General features: G+C 50.7%; 3 protein-coding genes across 4 annotated transcripts; 2 read left to right on the top strand and 1 right to left on the bottom strand.

Annotated features, from left to right (window-relative positions):
- Window positions 1–2: 2 nt before the first annotated feature.
- CIAPIN1 (cytokine induced apoptosis inhibitor 1) lies at window positions 3–6,129 on the bottom strand. 2 transcript variants are annotated; one of them, XM_084215344.1, is made up of 9 exons: window positions 5,998–6,129; window positions 3,888–4,069; window positions 3,441–3,590; window positions 2,507–2,583; window positions 2,103–2,271; window positions 1,824–1,897; window positions 1,381–1,496; window positions 775–844; window positions 3–252 (listed from the first exon to the last, which is right to left on the bottom strand). In XM_084215344.1, exons 2-9 carry the CDS (start codon window positions 4,042–4,044, stop codon window positions 142–144), a joined length of 924 nt encoding a protein of 307 aa, XP_084071470.1. In that variant the 5' UTR covers window positions 4,045–4,069; window positions 5,998–6,129; the 3' UTR covers window positions 3–141. The 2 variants fall into 2 exon arrangements, with proteins under 2 accessions (XP_084071470.1, XP_084071471.1); XM_084215345.1 differs by lacking the exon at window positions 5,998–6,129 and adding an exon at window positions 4,325–4,480.
- On the top strand, window positions 6,036–13,490 carry COQ9 (coenzyme Q9). Its single transcript, XM_084215343.1, has 9 exons — window positions 6,036–6,143; window positions 6,859–7,030; window positions 7,612–7,747; window positions 8,100–8,242; window positions 8,503–8,587; window positions 9,782–9,886; window positions 11,462–11,617; window positions 11,986–12,039; window positions 13,361–13,490. The coding sequence occupies exons 1-9, from the start codon at window positions 6,086–6,088 to the stop codon at window positions 13,394–13,396; spliced, it is 945 nt and encodes a 314-aa protein (XP_084071469.1). The 5' UTR covers window positions 6,036–6,085; the 3' UTR covers window positions 13,397–13,490.
- An 81-nt stretch (window positions 13,491–13,571) lies between these two features.
- Window positions 13,572–19,917, top strand: POLR2C (RNA polymerase II subunit C). The gene is made up of 9 exons (XM_084214920.1): window positions 13,572–13,701; window positions 13,891–13,940; window positions 14,191–14,259; window positions 14,367–14,419; window positions 14,525–14,653; window positions 15,888–15,939; window positions 16,374–16,542; window positions 18,692–18,766; window positions 19,414–19,917. Exons 1-9 carry the CDS (start codon window positions 13,616–13,618, stop codon window positions 19,556–19,558), a joined length of 828 nt encoding a protein of 275 aa, XP_084071046.1. The 5' UTR covers window positions 13,572–13,615; the 3' UTR covers window positions 19,559–19,917.
- Window positions 19,918–20,951: the final 1,034 nt, after the last annotated feature.

Below are 20,951 nucleotides of genomic sequence, written 5' to 3'. Positions count from 1 at the left end.
GTGGTGAGCTCACAGCAGTGTCAGTGCCCCTCCCCATATGGAGTACTGGCTGGGGAGCATGAGTTTGAGAGGATGAGGGCTGCAGGAAGAACCTCAGAGTGATGGAAAAAGCAGCAGAGTCCTTGGCAGGATATGTCTTTGTTAGGCATCGTGCAGCTGGTTCTCTGGCAGGAGAATCTTCTCCCCAGGCTTGAAGGCAGGCATCCCCAGGTAAGGGCAGCTGGCACAGCGGAATGCATCCCCCAGGTAGCACTGGCAAGGGAAAGAAAAGCACTGTCTGTAATCAGGTGGCACTTTCACGTCTCTTCCCCTGTGATATGGTTTCTCCAGGTCAAGAGATGTCATGCTGCTAATCATCTATGAGCACAGAAACTGCTTCCCTTCTACCCTCTTCTCAACATATCTGGTTATTGTGGATGGCAGAGCTGTGCAGGTTCACACAGAAATGAGTCTCCACTCCACTTGGTGTGCCCAGGCTGGGGCAACCCCCTGAGCTCCCACAGGGCAATCCTCTCTGGGCAGGTCCCTGGTTAGGCCCTGAGCAGAGAGGGAAAGGGTCACTGCTCACTCTGATTGCCCTAGGGAATCAGAACAGACAGCATGTGCTGGTACAGAGCACACGGGCACAGGGCAAAGGCTGAAGCTCTGCAGAAGCTGCACAGGCAGTGTGTGGAAGCAGTGATCCAGCTCAGGCTGCAGTGACTAGGGAACACAATTCTTACACAGAGATCATATACTGCAAACCATAGTATAAAGACAAAAATTACTAATTACATTTCCACAGGCAGATTTAGGCTGTGAGCCCTTCTTCTCCTGTTCCAGTTCTTCAGCCAGGCCACATGTGCTGTAAGAAAAACAAAGAAGTCACCTGCATCTTTCTGCTTAAAGGTCATGAGTCATCAACACTTGTGCCAGCCCTGCTCACATGCAACAGCCCTCACTCTGTCACACGACACAGCTGACTCTGGGACTCACGCTCCTCACTTTGCTCTTCAACACCACGGTTTGTATAACAAGTGTTGAAACACTCCTCAGTTTAAACTGAGTGGGAAATGACACTACAGCACTTGCTACATGTGCTGCTTTCCTCCTTGGAATGTGAGAAACCAGGGTTTTAGGCAAGTTGCACAAGCTATGCAGTCACCTCCAAGATGGCTGTTGATAATATACACCATCATGATAAATTTGTAGCAGTCACAGGTCAATTCTCACTGTATTTGGATTTACATTCCAATAATTAAGATAAGAAAGGACATGAACCAAGAGAGTTAGGCTCTGAAGAACAGCAAATTGCCTACAATTTTTTTTAAATCCTTCCAACTCTTAAGAGTTCAATGCTGCAGTTGAAAGATTCACTGATACATGAATTCCAGCACTGACCAGTTCTTGCAGGCTTTCTTTTTGCCCTTTTCATTGCAGGATGGAGCTCTGAGGGATGATGGATCTGGCTTTTTCAAATCCTCTGAATCCAACAGCTCATCAGAGTCCAAAAGATCCTGAAAACACACCATGGGAGACAAAATGCAGGAAATTGACTTTTCAGTAGGGAACGACACTGGTGAGTTACGTTCAAAGAATGGTACTATCTGTACACTGGCATTGAAGTGCTGCAGCTCTGCCCTCTTACCCCTGTCTCCTCTCTGCCCTCACCACATCACTGAGCTCTCCAGACCCCATGAAGGAGATGAGCTATTTTGCCCTAGGGAGTTTTTCCTACCTCTGAAGTTGCAAAGCTTCCTAAGAGGCATGACTGAAAGTATTTAGAATAGGAAAGAATGTGGAGAGAGAAAGAACAGCAAAGACTCACAAAGAAAACCACTTACCATCTCTTCATCATTCATATCATTGGCAGACAGTGTCCACAGCTTGGCAGCAGTTGGGTCCACACGGGGTTTTGCTGGAGCCAAAACAAAGGAAGAAACAGTAGTTATTCCAGCCTTTGCCCCATTTACTCCAAAGAAATAAGAGTTCAAGCAACTTTGGAAAGCCCCATTTCATAGCTTTTTACTTTAGCACTCCCTACTTGGGAACTGTCTTCCTGTTGCAAGTGATGCCTTGTGAGAGCCACCAAATCCAGATATTCAGCATCCACCACTCCTCACCTGAAGGACCAGGTGTCTTGGCAAAGGAAAGTTTGAGCTGACTTGAGGATCCCACTTCGAAATTGGGTTTCCTGCCTTCTATCTGAATGATGAGAAGGTCATTGCCTTGGTAACCCAGATGTTCTCCAACAGATTTGGCCTCCTCTGGGGTCGGTGCTTCCTTTTGCAGCTGCCAAGAAAGATTTTAGATTAACCTTATGCAGAACCCCTTCTTTTAACACCAGCCCAGCATTCCAGTGAACACATAGTCAGCATTTTCAATCCTAAAGAAAACCACTATGCTGACTATCTGAAGTTTGTTCCAGGCAGTGGCCATGCACATTTACAGCAAACCAGGGTAGCTAAAACTCTCATCACCCAACAAATCCCGAAGGCATTTCTGGAAACGGTAAACACTTCCCTACCTCCTTCACTTCCACCAACCCAGAGAGAGTCAGAGTTGTGAGAAGCTTGGATGCTGTCTTGATTTTGAGATTGTTTCCTGCAAGACACAAAAGCAGAGAGTAGGAGAAGGCAAGAACAAGAAAGCAGCTCACTGAGAAACTTGAAAGAGTAAGAACTTTAGAAGGAAGTACTTGAGCGAAACTTCTGCACCAATATTGGGCCTTTTCTAGTCAACGGAACAAACTAGAAAAAGCAGCAGCAGCTTGTTCATTAGAATAACAGTGTGTGGTCACAAAGCCATTCTAGCTCCAAGTATGTTCTATATATGCCAAATCATTTCTCAATCCAATCAATACCTATCAAAAAAAAGATTAAAAAAAAACTCCAAACCCCAAACAAACTCCCTCCAAAACATTTTTACCTATTAAAGTAAACTACTCATGAAGTTTTCAAAACACAGACTCCTAAATGAACACACTACATTAAGAAATCATCTTGTGTTCACCTCATGGATCCTCCAGCTGTCCCTTGGCAGGTGCTCTGGCTTTTTTCCTAAAACTCAGTCCAAAGACTTTTAACCTTTCCTGGATAACTATTTCTCAATGGACTTCTGAGGCAATCTCTTCAGCATCTGTCACCTGTTTTTAAAACCACTTCAGAAACTCCTCAGAAACACAACATCTGCAACTACTTAACATTGCACCCTGAGGAGAAAACAGCGGTCACTGAAGCTTTTCAGTGTAGTTTAGGAACAAGCCCATCCAGCATTTTTGATAGGAGAGTGACTGCAAACATCTCTGATGGACACCAGCATAAGTACAGGATAAAAACCTTGTGATTTGAGTTAGTGTGTCAGGAGAATGAAAATCGCTCAACGTTGAGCAGGGTTCCTTTCTATTTCAGCCTAATCCTCACGGGAAATGCTATGGTGCCATGGAAGCAAGAGTCTCTCACCTGACTCTGTAACTGGTTCTTTCAGGAGGACACGGCCCCCTGGTTTAAGTATCCGAGCTACTTCTGCCAGGAGCTCCACACTGTGCTGTGCTGCACTGCCTGGCACCATGCCAGAGAGGATTACATCGAAACTGGACTTCCTGTGAGCCGCTGTGAAGAAAGAGCAAGATGGTACAATTGAACATATACATACACAGCTTAAAACACCAGTTCCACCTCCCTCATCCCTCATGCTTGAGTACAACAGCAGGAGCTAATCAAAGATACCAATCATAGAAGAACAGCCAAGGTGCATCACTTCCCCTGCTGTACTGCCCAGGTAAGAGGCAGCAGCAGGTGCTGACAATGTTCTGAGTGCTGACTCCCAAAGTGGGAAGGTGTTGGTTCACATAGCAGAAGAACCCTCTCCCTTTTAAGGAAACAGTGAAAAAATAAGCTCATTCTTACACAGTGGCAGCTGGTTAACATTTTCCACAGAGATATGATTATCAGCTCCCACCAGTGCCTGGACTTTATCCACCAAATCCTTCAGGGCTTCGACGGGCGAGGAGCTGTCCCAGATGATGGCCACGCGCTGGCCTGGAGCCAATCCGTACTCGCCCATTTCAGCAGCAGCAAACCTGGCAGGGCTGGGGGGAGAGAGAGCAAGGGTAAGGCCAAACACAGCATGAACCTCTGTGGATTGTGACTTAACCAGCTGAGTTGTTTTAATAAATGGGGATAATTTTCTGGAAATGGGCAACATAAGGTTCCCACAAACTGAGCGTTAGCAGGGCCTGAAGAATGAGCTACACTTCAGGGGCATAATTCAGTTTCTCCAGTTCTTTGATGGGACACTACAAGCCATGCTTTAAAGAAATCAACAAAATAACAAAAAAACTCACCTGCTTTCCTTAAAAATCTGAATAAGACAAACACAGGATTTCTGGATTTCCTGAGCAGTCACAGCTATTTGACATTAAACACTGCCTTGTGTCTCCTACTTCAAACAGGACCTAGCAGAGTTTACTTATGCAGTACATGAGAAGAAAAAAGTAACTTTCAGCATTCCCAGCATTCCAGATTGAGGTTCTTCCCACCGTTATGATTGGTGGCACTGGGTAAGCAAATTACAGGGAGGGAGGAGCAGAACAGAATGTGCAGTGACAGTTTTGAGAAAGCTGTCTCCACTGATCTTTTATGTGAGATTGTATTCCTTGTATGGCAATAGTATCCCATCATCACCTGTTCTCACAGCAGCACCAGCTACTGAACCCCATGACCTCCCCTCTTTCCTCTATCCAACACAAACCTATTTTCTTTCTAATTTAACACAACACAGAGAACAGAGAGCACTGCTGACTAGAGCTGTTGCCCAGTGTACCTTCAATTAACTGGAAACAACACACCTATTTCTGGAGAGACAGCTGTAAGCAAGATCTGTACCAGGAACCACTACACCACACATTCTGGGCAATGCCTTACTGCTACCATATTGTCACTAAAGCACAGCTCATGGATATGCTGTACCAAATTTAACTGCAGTGAGGTGGGGAGTGGATTTTGACCCACAGTTCCTCTGGCTCTGACTGTTGCGGATTCCCCCGCCCCTTCCTGGAAACTGCCAACAAGTTCAGAATGGGACAATCTGTCCCTTTTCTGAGCCACTGTAGTAGGAGTTCACACTAAAACGACCACAATGCCAACCCAGTAGGGAATATACACTTTGGATGCATACTGCAGGTTGTACCATCTCACAGCTGGTTTTGCACGTGTGACACAAGCTAAGCAGCTACAGCAGACAGTAACATTTGTAATCACACATATTAATCCCATTAAAAAGTCACCTTTCCCAAGAAGAAGGCTGAAAATCTCAAAAGACGCCTAAACTGCTAGGCCAAGGTGGGAAAGATAAACCCGAAGTCACAGCTTCCTCTCTGAACAGCAGCTTATGACCTTGCAATATCAGTCAGAGCCCAAACTGCATCAACAGCAACACCACCTCCCTGAGATGAGGCGAGGAGGCCGCGGAGCAGGGGCCCTTATCTCCATGTCACACACATTTAACAGTCCCTGAGGAACAGGGCAAGGAAAGGGGTTAAACAATAGCGCAGGTTCCGCTTCGGTAGATTAGAAAGCTGCTGTGTTGGAATGGGACGATCTTTACAGTCCTTTCCAACCCAAACCATTCCGGGGCTGTAAACTGCAGCCTCCTGAGGCAGCACAGCCAGATTCCAGCGGGCCGGGAACGCTGCGGCTCCCAGCGGCCTGGAAATGCTCCGGCTGCCCGAGACGCTCCGGCTCCCAGCGGGCAGGAACGCGGCGCAAGGCTGCGGGCCCTACAGCGGGTGCGCATTTTAAGCGCAGGGGGAACGGGCAGTAAACCTCTCGGCCACCGAGCACGGACGGTTCACCGGAGCAGGGACAGGAGACGTGAGGAAATATCGTGAAGGAATTACTTAAACACGCACACAGAGATAGCACACCACCCCCCACCCCCCAGCGCTTTGGAAGAGGTCTGAGAAAAGATTTTTCAGGGGAAAAGGGGGGAGCGCCAGCCCCGTCTCGCGCCGCTCACCTCCCGTGGCCCGGCCCGCTCGGCTCCGCTCGCCCGTCCCGGCCTGACGCCGTCACCGTCACGTCATCGCGCTCTGCCCGCTTCCAAGATGGCGGCGGCGGGCGGGCTGCGGCGCGCGGGCTGGCGGCTGTGGCGGGGCCGCGCGGGTGAGGGGCGGGGGGGGCGCGCCCGGGACGCGGGGCGGGGAGGGGACAGGAGGGGAGGAGAAGGGGCGCGCGCGCCCCGTGCGCGTTCCCGTGCGCGTTCCCGTGCGCGCGCCCCGGCGATCGGGGCGGGGTGGGGCGGGGCAAGGTGAAGTGAAGGGCACGAGAGGTGTGAGGGAAGAGGGGCGGGCGCTGAGCCGGTGGGTTTGAAGGAGGCGTTGGTGTTTTTCCTTAGAAGCCTGGGCCGTGAAATCAAATTTATTAAAAAAAAAATACCCAAATCCAAAAACCCAGCAGCTAAATTAAAAGTTTTCCCAGAGTATCGTTGAGTAATCACTCAGTGATTAGTGTGTGGTGCAGGTCAGGGCTCTTCAGCTCCCGCGTCAGACTTGCCTTATATCCCCTGCTCGGAGTTCAGCACCTTCCTCCCAACTCCATAATCAGGGACCAAAATAGGGAAAGGGCATGTTTGGGTGCCTGGTTTCCAGTCCGAGATTGGGAACAATTTGCAATATGTGCCATTTGCACTGTTCTTTCCCTCACAGAACATTTTTGATGTATTCACATAGATATGAGCTCAGCTGAGAGTGGCACTTAACAGAAGCATAAGAAAAGACACAATGAATTTGTGTTCTTTTCAGCTGCATTTACCACACCTCTCTCCACCTTTATTTTCCTGGTGTGGGAAGGCGATGCTGACTCTTGGTTTCCCTTGCAGTGGTCAGGTGCCAGCAATACCCACCCCTCCGTGCTCTGCAGGCCTCGGCCGCGCTGAGGGGAGCCTCCGATGAGCACAAGAAGGAGCCATGGGCGTCTTCCTCTCAGCAGCACTTTGATTCACCTCCAGCTGGTCACCAGCCTGAACAGAATCCTCAGGGCCCTCGCCCCAGGTAACTCACAACTCCTTCTAGCACTGTCCCACCAAGAGGGATCGGAGGGCTTTTGCTTTCCTGAACCTCACATCTGGAACTGGAAGACAATGAGATCCAGAGTTAAGGAGCCCCAGACTGCAGCAGCTGGAGAGCTGGTTTGCTGTGACCATGCTAATTCCACCATGGAAACAGTATGGGCTTGCTTTTGAGAGGGAAACTCTCTTGTCTGCAAAGCACAGGTCTTTGTTTCTGGATTTTTGTGTGAATCTAAAAACCCAGGGACCATATGTTGTCCTTATGCCCACAGTATAAAACCCATGTTGGAAAAGCTTATAGTTTAGTTTTCTGTAAAGGAGGGGAATGTGGGGCTGATTGGTCTCCATCTCCATTGAGCCCTCCTTCCCTTATTTTCCTCTTCTCTCTCAGCAAAGGTGCGTTAAGAATCATTTTTCTGGACAGGGAAGGATTTTACTGAAGGAGGCCAGATTGATGCTAAGTACATCTCAAAATGTGCCTGGTGTCAGCGAGTGAGTGGCAGAGCCCAGGGTTCTGCAGTTTGGTGGTGACACTCCCCTCACTGTAACAATGCCTTCTCATAGTTACACTGGCCAGGGCGGCCAGGAGTCTGAGGACTATGAGAGCGAGGAGCAGCTGCAGCATCGAATCCTCACAGCGGCGCTGGAGTTTGTGCCTGAACATGGCTGGACTGCAGAGGCCATTGCAGAGGGAGCCAAGGTATGTGGGGAGAGAAGCAACAAACCAGTTGAAAACTGGATGGAGCTGAAGTGCAGAGACAGCCAGGCCTGCATGCTTCCCCCACATACTCTTGGGCGATGCACCCTAGTCAGCAAATGCTACAGGGCAGGAATGAAACCCAGCTGCTACAGAATAACCCCTTCAGAGTTAGACTGAGGCACAATGTAGCGTAGTGAATCCTAAAGAGAGAACATGTCTAGGAAGTACTTTTTAATGCAGTGTTGCTTTGTTTAAATTCACATCATGTCTTTCACAAAATAAATACAACTTTTTTTCTAGCTGGATCCTGCTTAGTCTGACCTGGTCTGTGCTTCTCTCTTCTTCCCTACAGACCCTGGGCCTCTCTGTTGCTGCAGCAGGGCTGTTTCACAGTGATGGCAGTGAACTGATCCTGCACTTTGTGTCTGAGTGCAACACCAAATTGTCCGAGCTGCTGAAGAAGGAGCAGAAACTAGTGCAGTTGGGTGAAGCAGAGTGAGTACTGGGTGTGAACAAATGTCTTCCTTTGCAGATTTTGGGAGCTGGGTAGACAGAGAGGTCACCTGGAACACAGATACTTTAAGTTAAAAGTAGAATTTACCCAAATGAAACCATCTTCCCAGATAGAGACTAGGACGAAAGGCCTGAAGGATATATAATACTTCGCATATCTATTGCTCAGCCAGGTGGAGATAGATCTTTCAAGATCAGAATTGAGTTTAACTTGGATATCCTTCTTAATATTTTTTCCTTAGGAAGAAGCCTATAGATGAATTCCTGAGAGATGCAGTGGAAGCCAGACTGAGGATGCTGATTCCATATATTGAGAAATGGCCCCAGGTATAAAAGTAATATCAACATTGTCTCTTTTGCATGTGTATACTTTAAACACCCTGTGGCTTTTAACATAGTCTCTCCACCAGATTAGTTCAAGGTAGTAAATGAAGCCCTGGCTGCTTTCAAATGATTAGTAGCCTTCAAGAGGAGAGCAGCCTTGGAAGGAGGCAGTTAAAGGTGACCTTAGAGCAACTGTTTCTGGCAGTTCTGGAAAGGCAAAGCTCTCTGTTGTTCACTCCACCCATCTGGCATCCCCAGAGGATTGATTACCAGTGTCTCTGCTCAGTCCTGTTTGCAGGGTCACTGCGAGTCAGGCTCCGTGCAGTGTTGCTGTGGCTGCACTAGGATCACCTCACACCTGGAAACGCAGAACTGCTTTGCTGCTGTGAGCTGTCCTTTGAGTGTGTGACTGACCAACCCCTGGCAGCCTGAGGGTAGAGTTGAACTGGGAGGGCTCCATGCTTCTAAATTCAGATTTAACTCTCAGGCCATTCTTCCCACAGTGGGAAGGGAGTTGAATTGTGGCTACAGTGACAAGCAGAGAGTTCCTAATCTTGGGCTGCAAAGATTGCTGCGAGGTCAGCCTCTGTCCAGAACCACTGCTGGCCTCTGGGCAGCTGAATCCTGCACCCCATGCACAGAGACAGAGTACAGGCTTCATGTTCTTCTTTCAGATTAGCATAATTTGCCCTGTGAAGGATGTGGGTGGTTTGTGTCTCTCCTGGCACTGTGTGATTACGTTCAAAGGCTGCAGGATCCCAGCAGGGCCATTATGGCTGCCGCTGTTCTGCCCTTGGTTGCAGCTCTGAGTTCAAAGTCAAATTCAGAGAAATGAGAGATGTGACTCCCTGCCCACAGGGGCACAGCACAGTGTGAGTCAGCTCAGGCTCTGATGTTTCCATGCCAGAGAGGCAGCTCAGGAGAGACAGCACAGGGATGTTTGAACTAAGCAGGGATCTTTCGGGCCAGTACAGGCTGAGGCCTGAACTTACTGTGCCACTTACTGAGCCACACTGTGTGCTCCCTGCACATCCTGCTGCTTGGAAAGGCTGCAGAGAGCTGGGAGGACTTGTCACTGGGAGCTGGAGGCAAGTCAGCAGCAACAGGGAAAGATAACAGGGCAGAGCAGTGTTGGTCTCCTTTGGTGTTACATCCTTCTCTCTTTGGTTCCCATTTCTACGTGTGTTTTCTTTGCAGGCCCTGAGTGTCCTGTTGCTCCCACGTAACATCCCTTCCAGCCTCAACCTCCTCACCAGCATGATTGATGATATCTGGCACTATGCTGGAGACCAGTCCACAGATGTGAGTCCTTGTGCTTTGGGGACAAGCTGCTTCTACCCCTCAGCACTTTGGCAAAATCATGGGTTCAAGTAGGAGTGGGGCTCAGTCCCTCTGCAAATGGCCCATTTGTTGAGTGAAGAAGGCATTTCAGAGGCACCCAGGGGTCCTTATAAACTACAGTCTAATTTCTAAAGAGACTTAAGAGCCACTGAGACTGAATGCAAATTACTGCCAATGGGATTAGTGCAAATTAAAAGGACCTACTTTCCTAGGCTCTTAAGTGCTCTTCTTTTTTCTTTTTTGAAGACACAAAGTTGTTGAGATTTTTGAGACTGAGAAGTTGATCCAGTTTTCAGTGAGTGAGCAGTGGGTCTGTTAAACAGCTCTCTTCTACCAGCAATAGCATTTACAGACTTGACTTGAAAACCTTTAAAGAACCTACCTAAAAATACCAGTAGGTTATTAAAGCTTTCATCTTTCTGGCAGGAAATTAAAGAAAATTATAACCTTAATTATAGCAATTAATAAATTACTTTAATTCTTATAGATGTAGGGTGAGATGGAAAAAGCTAAATGAACCATTTTAACAAACGACTTTAATAATCTTCTTTTATCTCTGTATAAAAGAGAAGCTACTGAAGTGAAAAATAAATAAGACAGCAGAAAAATTAAAGGAATAAACCAGAAGGCAACTGAAGGAACGCAATTGCTTCAGGAACTGAAAGTCCCTTACGTGTTATGCAAGTCAAATCAACATGTTGGAGCCAGTGTCTGCACTGAGCAGTTCCTAAAGTCTCACTGATGCAGGCATTAGCAGAGGTTCTAAAGTTGTGTTTTGTTTGCACCTCCTGACTGGTTGCATGAGTTTTCCAGGAAAGCTGTGATGCTCAGCCTGCTCCCTCTTTCCCACTAATGGGGTTTAAAGTCGCTCACAGCAGATCCCTCTTCCCAACACCAGGAGCCAGGCAGAGAATTCTCATGCCTCAGAGACCCTGTCAGGTGGGTTTTTAGGAATAGGAAGAGAACAGATAGAGTTTTGTCTGAGGCCCTGAGAGATCCAGCTGCAAATGGCAAATTCCTCTATATGGGGAGGTGTCACTGTCATATTTTCTGGAAAAATCCCCTTGCCCAGGATTTTTCTCCTGGGAAGCTGAGAAGCCTCAGAGAAAAAGGAAAACAATATGATCTCATTTGCTTCTCCTGTGTTTTGCTGTTTTGGAATGTGGTTTGGAGATTGTTTATCCAACAGGTGGTGGTCTCATTGATTTAATGTGAATTGTTTTGACTTCGTGACCAATCAGTGCCAAGCTGTGTCGGACTCTGAAGAGAGAGTCACAAGTTTTCTTCTGTCTGTATCCTTCCTCTATTCTTTAGTATAGTTTAGTATAGTGTTCTTTTATTTAATCTGGATCATAAAATAATAAATCAGACTTCTAAGAACATGGAGTCAGATTCATCATTCCTCCCAATGACAGGGGACTCAGAAAACACAACAGGGAGGAACGTGCTGGGGGTGTGGGGTTTTCCCTGGCTGTTCTCTGCACTCTGGATGTGCACTCAGCTCACAGCTTTCTCTCTCTCCCCTGTGCCCTGCAGTTTAACTGGTACACTCGGCGGGCAGTGCTCACTGCCATCTACAACACCACGGAGCTGGTCATGATGCAGGACTCATCCCCTGGCTTCAAGGACACCTGGCGCTTCCTGGAGAACAGAGTGGCTGATGCCATGACCATGAGCAATACAGCCACTCAGGTAAGCTTGGGGACAGGTGTGCATGCAGCAAATCCCCTCTCCACAAGGATATGTGCAGGCACACCTGGCTTTTCCATCATGCACATCTGCTGAGAGACCCCCTTGTTGTTGTCAGTTCAAAATCAATAAATGATTATGTGGTTTTTAATGAAATGACATGTAGCTGCCCTCTTTGTCAGACTGTCCCAGTGGTTAGACCTCCCAGGAAACCCCTTCCATGTGCCCTGTCTGTGGCTGTCACTTGTCTGCAGTGCTGTCAGCACCTTTCTGTAGCAGATACATGTTTGTTGTGCCTTCCCCCTCTGTGTCTGGGGGCCATGAGTGCCACTGCAGGAAGCAAAATGTTGTGTTCTCCCTGTGTCTGCCAGGTACAAGCCACTGGAGAAGCTGTTGTCCAGGGCCTGATGGGAGCTGCAGTTACTGTAAGTAATGCTGGAACCAACAGGGCTGTGAGAGCAGAATTGCTTCTGAATGTCAGCATGTGTTTTCCTCCCAAATCTAGAGGACAACATGGAAAAACTGTCTTCTTTCATAACTTAGATTTATTTACGGGTGATTTCCTTGGTAGTTTGAGGTTAGTTCACTGCTTTGTGGTGAAAGAACTTGAACAGAGCATAAGGAAATTAAGTCTGAAGCTTTAGGGATGAGAGAGGTGATCAGAATAAATACAATGGTTCTCCATTGCTTGTCACAGGATCTCTCCCTGTGCCAGGCCCTGTGCTGGAAATCTTGACAGAGGGTCAGTGGCCCCATGGATACTTGGGAGGTGGCACCAGTCCCTGAGACACAGCAGGGTGACTTCCTCGAGCTCTTTCATTTGACTTCAGTGTCCTTCCAAGAATTCATTCACTTCTTGGTAGTGTCCTGGACTGCTCTCTGTCCATGCAGAGGGAGCTGCACTTCCTCTGGGATACAAAATAACCCTTTCTGTATCCGGAGTGACTTTTGAAGGGGCTGTGATTCTATTTTGGGACAACTCCCATTTTATTTAGCAACAAAATTATTTCCTTGTTATCAGAAATACTTTTACCTTGTAGCAGGACAAGACAAATAGGCTGGAACACAAATTCGGCATTATTTTTATTGACGAAGCACTTGTCAAGAATTTCTCCCACCTCCTTCCTGCTGCAGTTGTGGTGGAATTTAGTGTCTCTCAGGCTCTCTCCTCTCTCATACCTGCATATGCCAAAAGGATCCTCCCCTAGAGAAGCCCCGGGCTCTGTTTTACATCCACACGGTGCCCTCGGGTCTGGGACATCTCCCAGTGCCGATGTTTGGTTTGTCCCTGCAGCAGATCCACTGCCCAGATAAGCCTGGATGCACGCTGGAGGGGGTGGGCTGCAGTCAGACGGCTGTAGGGCAGAATCACACCGGTACATCCCTGATCGGGGAGCACATCCCGAACCTCCCACGGGCAGCGTGTCCGGGGTGCATTCCTGTGCAGGAGTGCTGAGCTCTGCAGCGCTGCAAAATGGATGAGCCAAATAATGCCCCAAAAGCATAGATTCACTGCCGAGGTCTGTGTGGCCGCAGAAGTAAACCCAAACCTGCTGACCGGGAGGGCAGGCTCCGGTCCGAGGGGTGGCTGGAGGCGGCTCCGGTTCGGTTCGTGCCCGTCCCCAGACCACAGAGATGCCTCTCGGCCCCTCATCTCTGCTCGTAGCACACCGGCCTCCCCTCGTCACCTGCTCCGGCGGCCGCCCGGGACAGGGGCACTAAACCCCGTTCTCCCTGTGCCCACAGATCAAGAACCTGGCGGGACTGAACCAGCGTCGGTGAGGCGGCAGCGGCGGCGAACACCGGAGGGGCCGCGCCCGGCCCTTCCCCGGCACCAATAAAGTCGTACTCAGCCTAGCACGGACTCTTTTTGCGGGCGCACCGGGGCCGGGGGGAGCGGGGCGGGGACAGACCGGGCGGCGGGAGCGGGGCCGGGAGCGGGGCCGGGAGCGGGGCCGGGAGCGGGGCCGGGAGCGGGGCCGGGAGCGGGGCGGGGCAGCCATGCCGTACGCCAACCAGCCCACCGTGCGCATCACCGAGCTGACGGACGAGAACGTCAAGTTCATCATCGAGAACACGGACCTGGCGTGAGCACCGCCGCGGGCTCGGGGGTGGGGAGGCCCCGGGGCGGTCCATGGACCCGGCTTCCCGGGGGCGCCGCCGGTGCGGCCGGGCAGGGTCTCTGAGGCAAAACCCCGCAGCAGCCTCGGCCAGGTCTGTGCGGGCCTGCAGCCGCATGCTCCCTCACGCCCAAACACGGTGTTTCCCTCCCTCAGGGTGGCGAATTCCATTCGAAGAGTGTTCATCGCAGAAGTCCCCATCATAGGTGAGGCCTTTCGCTTGCCTGTGGTCGCAGTCCCTTGGGCTGCCCTCCCTGTAGCTCCCGTCACTTTCCCTCCGTGTTCGCCCACACCTCCCCTCTGCTTTTGGCTCTCCTTACCCGTGTTCAGCCAGTACTGTGCCCGGCAGATGCTTCCCCAGTGTCTCTGCAGTCTCTGCAATGTTTTCTGTGCCCTCACAAGCTGGCTTTCCCCCACATGAGTATTCCTCAGTTTGTGACTTTCTCTTCTCTGCAGCCATTGACTGGGTCCAGATAGATGCCAACTCCTCTGTGCTCCACGATGAGTTCATTGCACACAGGCTGGGTGAGTGCTGGGTGGGGAGGAAGATGAAGGTGTGTTCTGGGCAAAATCAGGGTTAGGGACTCTTGTGGTCTGACTCAGGCCCTCCTCTGATTTCCTGCTTCTCACAGGCCTCATCCCACTCACCAGCGACGACATTGTGGATAAGATGCAGTATTCCAGAGTGAGTCGAGATAAACGCTGTGGGCAGTCACTTTGAGGGTGGTGGGTGTTGGATCTGGTGGGAAGCTCTGGCAGTTTCTGCATAAGGAACCCGTGTGTGTGCCAGGACTGCACGTGTGACGAGTTCTGCCCCGAGTGCTCCGTGGAGTTCACGCTGGACGTTCGCTGCAACGAGGACCAGACTCGGCATGTGACATCTCGGGACCTGATCTCCAACAACCCCCGCGTCATCCCGGTCAGTGCCACCTCCTGCACACACAGCACTCACAGCACTCACAGGATTGGAAGAGACCTTCAAGATCACCGAGTCCAACCCAGCCCCAACACCTCAACTAAACCCTGGCACCCAGTGCCACATCCAGGCTTTGTTAAACACACCCAGGGATGGTGACTCCACCACCTCTCCGGGCAGACAATTCCAGTGCTTCATCACTCTTTCCATGAAAAACCTTTTCCCAATATCCAACCTGCATTTCCTTCGGCTCAGCTTAAGGCTGTGTCCTCTGGTTCTGTCAGTGCTGCCTGGAGAAGAAAAAAGAGACCAACCTCACCTGACCACAGCCACCTTTCAGGAAGTTGTAGAGTGATAAGCTCACTTCTGAGTCTCCTTTTCTCCAGGCCAAACAGCCCCAGTTCCCTCAGTGGTTCCTCACAGGGTTTGTGTTCCCAGCCCCTCTCCAGCCTCGTTGCCTCCTCTGGATGTGCTCAAGTGTCTCAATGTCCTTCCCAAACTGAGGGGCCAGAGCTGGACACAGCGCTCAAAGTGTGGCCTCACCAGTGCTGAGTACAGGGGAAGGATGACCTCCCTGCTCCTGCTGAGGCAGGGTGGCAAACACAGGGAATGTAGACACTCTGACCACACTTCATGTTGCCTAAAGCTCCACTTAAACCCTAGTGGTGGAGTGAAGCAGGAGTATCTGCAGGAGCAGTGTGTGTGCCAGTGCCCTCCTTGTCTCTGCTGTGCTGTCCTGCACTTGCTGTCTGATGGGCTGCAAAGCAGTGTGGCCTCATCCTGCACCCCTCATCCCAAAATCCTTGGCTGTCCTGAGGACTCTGGCTTGCTGGTTCTTGGCTCTCAGCATGGCAGAGTGTGAGGACCCTGGGCCAGGGCAGTGCTGCCAAACAGCTCCTGTGCAGATCCTTGCAGTCATCCTGGGGAGGCTTGGTGGTGCTGAAGTGGGACAGAGGCAAAGGGACTTACAGAGAATGTTCTAGTACACTGTTGAGGTGGATCCAGATGTCACCACAGCCTGGGCTGCTCCTGCTGCCTGGTGACAGTGTGTGCCTGGGTAAAGCCCAGCTGGAGCCTGCTGTCTGTTACTTGCCTTTGGCTGCAGTGCTCTGGGTGCTGTGTGTCACCTCTAGCAGTTGTGGGAGTGACTTCAGGAACCGAGCAGATGTGCTGTGCTGGAGCACTCACCCAATCTGATCTTGTTCCTGATTTGCTTGGTTTTGTTTGGCTGCTGCAGGTGACATCTCGGAGCAGAGACAACGACCCCAATGACTACGTGGAGCAGGATGGTGAGTGGTGGGTCTGTAACCCACTGGCAGTAAGAACTCTTGGAGGAAATTCCCTTTTCACTCAGGTTCTTTGAACTGATTCTTCCTTTACTACCTGTGCAACTGTAAGGCAGCTGTAAATATGACGCTTCTGAGCAGCTGGTGTCACTGGGTAGCATTTTGTCTTGCTGCCACTCAGATTGTCCCAGAACTGAAGAGGGTGCTTCTGTCTCTCCTTGTGAGAGCTTAGAGACAGCGAGGAGGTGCAATGCTGTGTTGTTGGCTGTTCCTTGGGGGCCTGTGCAGCTCCTTTTTACTTAGCTCCTCTGGGGACACATCTGAGCCCCGCTGAGAATCCAGGCAAACCCTGGACACTGGTGACATCTTCCTGTGCACCCAAAATCTGCCTTTGCAGAGTGTGATCACACACTGACGTCCCTCTCTGTGCTTTGCAGACATCCTGATAGTGAAGCTGCGCAAGGGGCAGGAGCTGCGGCTGCGCGCCTACGCCAAGAAGGGCTTTGGCAAGGAGCACGCCAAGTGGAACCCCACGGCCGGCGTGGCCTTCGAGTACGACCCCGACAACGCGCTCAGGCACACCGTCTACCCCAAGCCAGAGGAGTGGTATGTCCTGATGTCTGTCTGCAGGGACTGGGAAGGGTTTTCCAGCAGGACACAACTTGATGGAGAGCGTGCCTGCCACATCCCCTTGCTCAGACTCTGCTCCTGGGGTTGGGTAGCAAAGCCAGTCACTTGTTGGCAGCTGCACACAAGGTGGACTGGTTTATGGTCATCTTTTGTCCCTCCTCATTACATCACTGCTGGTTTGCCTCACTTTCATGCCCTTTTTCACCACTTCTTGCTGATTTTTTTCTTCCCTGTGCAAGTATTTTGTAGGTCCGAGTAAGATCTGAGGAAGGAACAGATCCATGTGAGATGAAAGAAGTTGCTATGAGAGCAAAGAGTGGAAGGTTGGGTTGCAAGACTGATTTTTCAGCATGGCTTGAGGAAGCCCAGTATGGCTGTGATTTAATCCATACCTCTCCTCACTCCTGGAGCCTGAGCTCTGGCAGGGTTTCCCTCTCTGGCCCTTTCCTCTCCTCTGAAATACCATTCTGCACAAGTTGCACACAGCATCTCATCCGAAAGTGACATGATTTTACTTTTGGAAAGCTGCTGCCCTGCTTTGGCCTGGGTGAGGACTTAATCCAGCATCACTTTTCATGAATGCTGCTCACCTGAGCTGCTCCTGGCTCTGTATCCCAGTGATCACCTAGCAGGGATCACTGTCACTGACTGACATCCTGTCACTGAGCCCTCTGGAGCCAGCAGCATAGTGAGGCACCAGGTGCTTTAGGCAGGGCAGGCTGAGAGCAGGGACTGGGCAGGGTGGTGGATGTTGTGCTGTAAACATTGATCAGTGGCAGGCTCACAAACCTGGTGTGGCATACAACAGACAGGGCACCAGGAAACAATTTTTGAGAAGTGCTAGGCAAAATATATGTAAAAGTTGGAAAAATTCCAAAGGACGATTGATATTGGAGCTGCCAGTTCTTGATGATATGTCTGTCTTTTCAAGTTCATCTGACTCCCTGTGAAGACAATACAGAGCCAAAGCCTTCTGCTGTCCAAGGCTAGCTATGATTTTTGGTTTAGTTTTTCATGCTAGTTGCTTTTTGAGGCTGTTGGTAGAGCACTGGCATGCAGCTGGACTCTTCAAACAGCTGTCAGGGTCATGGAAACCTCTACACTGTTTTGGTCGTGGGTGGTTCTGCAAGTGACAAGAAATCCCATCTTCATTACCACTATCTCTCTCAGTGATTTGTACAGGCAGAGGGTTTGTTTGAGAAATAGAGTTTTATTTCAGGCAGCTGATTGCAGAGTGCTGGGATCAGTGTTTCTGGGCATTGCTGGGGCAGAGGAAGGCCAGCAGGAGACCTTGGTGGGTACAGGATTTTCTGTGCTAGCTTCTCAGACAGCTCAAGGCTTTGGGTTTTCTTACATGGATTAAGTGGTTCTACACAGTCTCTCTGGTGTGGTGCTCTATAAACCAAGGGGTGCAGCAGGTAGAAAAGTGTGTTTGTCTAACTGATGCACAGGTATTGCAGTGATTTTGGTAGAGGAGTGGAGGTGCAGGACATCAGGATGGAGCTCACTGATGCAGGTGGTGTCTGTTGTACAAGAGATTTTTTTCCTGGTGGGTCCAAGCCAACTGTGCCTCACAGACTTGAGTGCCGGAGTACTCCAGTGCTTTCTTGGCCCAGTGGGGAGTAGAAAGAAAAGATAACCCAAGGTCCATTACTCCATAAAAGCATCCAGGCTCCATGAACACAGTCCCTTCAGGAATCAACATCCTTTCCCTGTAAGCACCTGCCAGATTGTACCAGTGTAGGTGGATGGAGCCACAGTACAGGGCTTGCTGAGTCTGGGCAGAGCAGGGCTGATTCCCTTCCAGTGCTGATGGATGACTCTGGGGCATTGATGAGGAGCCAGAAAGCACAATGTGTGACTGAGCTTTTTTCTGGGACTTGATCTTTGATGACCACCCTGTTGTGTGCTGCACCTGGGCCCCAGTGCTCACTCACTGGGGCCCAACTGAGTGCTTGGGCTCTGTGGGGCCAGGCTGGAGCAGGGCTCTGTGTAACCTCTCCTGCTCTCCCTGTCTGTGGGGCCAGGCTGGAGCAGGGCTCTGTGTAACCTCTCCTGCTCTCCCTGTCTGTGGGGCCAGGCTGGAGCAGGGCTCTGTGTAACCTCTCCTGCTGTCTGATTCCAGGCCCAAGAGTGAGTACTCGGAGATCGACGACGAGGATGCTCAGGCTCCCTACGACCCCAACGGGAAGCCAGAGAGGTGGGGAGCTGAATGCAGTGCTACAGCTGGGAGATGGGGTGACTGGCTGGGTGCATCTCATGGGCTCTCATTAATAAAGAGTGTTTACACTGTGCTGAAATTGCCAGCCCAGGGAGCTGACATTCCCTGAAAAGCAGGGCAGGAGTTGGTGTTAAGTGGTGATATACCTGGATGTGGCAGGTTTTCCCCTCTGGGAGATACTAGACAGTTCTCCTGAGTTCATGTTGCCAGGGAGGGCGGTGCACATTCAATGAGGTGTGAGGCCTGTGGGGGAAATACCCTGGCTTAAGGTGTTCATTCACCTGTGTGTGTCTCATGCTCTGATTGCTGGTGTTATTTGCACTGCAAAAGTGCCTCAGCCAGCCTTAGTCCCTGGCTTGGGGCTGCTGGCTCACAGGTCACAGTGCTGAACAGAAATCAATCTCAGAAGTGCTCTTGCAGTCCATGCAGTTGTGACTGTTGGTGTGATGGCTGTAGAGGGGCACCACTGGCTATTGCCTGCTTGGGAGGTGAATGATGATGATGATGGTTGGGATTCCAGGCAGATCTCCCTGCTGTAGGTGTGGATGGGCTGGAATGATATGCAGTCTGGGTTTGCAGCTCCTTGCAGAGGTGATGGTGACATTACCCCTGCCTTGTAACCTCAGGTTTTATTACAACGTGGAGTCCTGTGGCTCTCTGCGCCCTGAGACCATCGTCCTGTCTGCACTGTCCGGCCTCAAGAAGAAACTGAGTGACCTCCAGACACAGCTGAGCCACGAGATCCAGAGCGATGTCCTCACTATCAACTGAAGTGGCCCTGGCAAGAGAGTACTGTGAGCTGTGAGGGATGCCTGGCTGAGATCTGGGGAGAGGCTTTTACCTCCCCATCATCTCCCTCTGCCTTTCCTGGCCCAGCACTTGGTTGGTGACACCTCTTTCCTGGCCCTCCTTCCCAGGGAAAGCCATTGTTACCTGTAGGGTAGAACAGGAAGGGAATCAGTCCTTGAGCATCTTAGCTGGGACAGGCTTTGTCTCCAAATGATCCTGGAGTTTTGGGTCTGGTGTTAGATTTTGGCCGTGTGATGTTTGGGATTGGGAAGCGTGTAGCTTTGTTACACAACCGTACCTTATTTACATGTCCATTCTTTACTGTACTGAATAAAGCCTTACCCCCAAATTTTTCTGTTATCCCTGAAAGCTCATTCAAAGCTGCTGGAGGAGATGTCACATCATTTACTTCTCTCCAATAGACATTAACTTAATGAGATCTGCTTTGGAGGGAGCACTGCTCGCTGATGCTGATTGCTGCTTGTGACATTATCTCCTGAGGAGAGCAGCCCCCTCCTGCAGGCAGCCTGTGGTTCATTGATCCAGGGCTGTGTGTAAAGCACATGTTTGAGGCTGGGGTGAGTGAGAGCTGCAGAAGGCAGCGCTGCAGGGAAGCCCAGCTGGGCCAGGCAGGCAAAGCTGTACTTACAGAATCCTCTGGAACAGACTCCACCCCTGTGCTGTATAACCCTTTTCTGAGGAGCTGGGTGGCACATGGGCTGTCAGTAATGGCCTCTGGCTGAAATATTTCTTTGTGCCCACAGCCCCCAGAGTGTGCTGGGCTGGAGTTTGGTGCAGGTCCCATGCCCTGACCCCACTGGCAGTGGCTGAAAGCAGTTGTCCCCCCTCCTCTTCCCCTCCATCACTGCTCAGCATGACTTGAGATGAGCTTCTTGGTGACACTTTGCTGGAGAGACCTGCTGCTGGGAGGGAGGGGAAGGCCTGTGTGCCACCGTGCTCATCAGGGGGTGGTACTAGGGTCACACTGAGCTGGGGAGAGCAGCCCATGTCAGCATTGCCTTCCCCTCCAGGCAAAAGCTGCTGCAGCCTGGCTGCTGCTTCCATTTCCTTGCCATGGCAGAGCTGGCTGCAGCATGGCTCCCCGTGTCCCTGTCCCTGGAGGGATCACTCTGCTGGCTGGCATGGCTGTCTTACTTGAGGCCAGTGCTGCCAGGCAGTGATGGCATGGATAGCTTACTTGGCACAGCTCTGTGAGAGCTGGGAGATGGTGTGCCTTTAAATTCCTTCACCTGGGGACTTGAAGCCACCACTGGCCTGGCACATCCCCAGAGCCATGGGCAGCTGGAGGTGAGGGTGACAGTGGAGTGCTGGCATCCTGTTCCACTCAGGGTTGTTTGATGGAGAGCGGCAACCC

This window comes from Fringilla coelebs (assembly GCF_963513975.1).
Source record: "Fringilla coelebs genome assembly, chromosome: 14".
NCBI classification, from domain to species: domain Eukaryota; kingdom Metazoa; phylum Chordata; class Aves; order Passeriformes; family Fringillidae; genus Fringilla; species Fringilla coelebs.
This window is presented reverse-complemented; position numbering and strand designations above follow the sequence as displayed.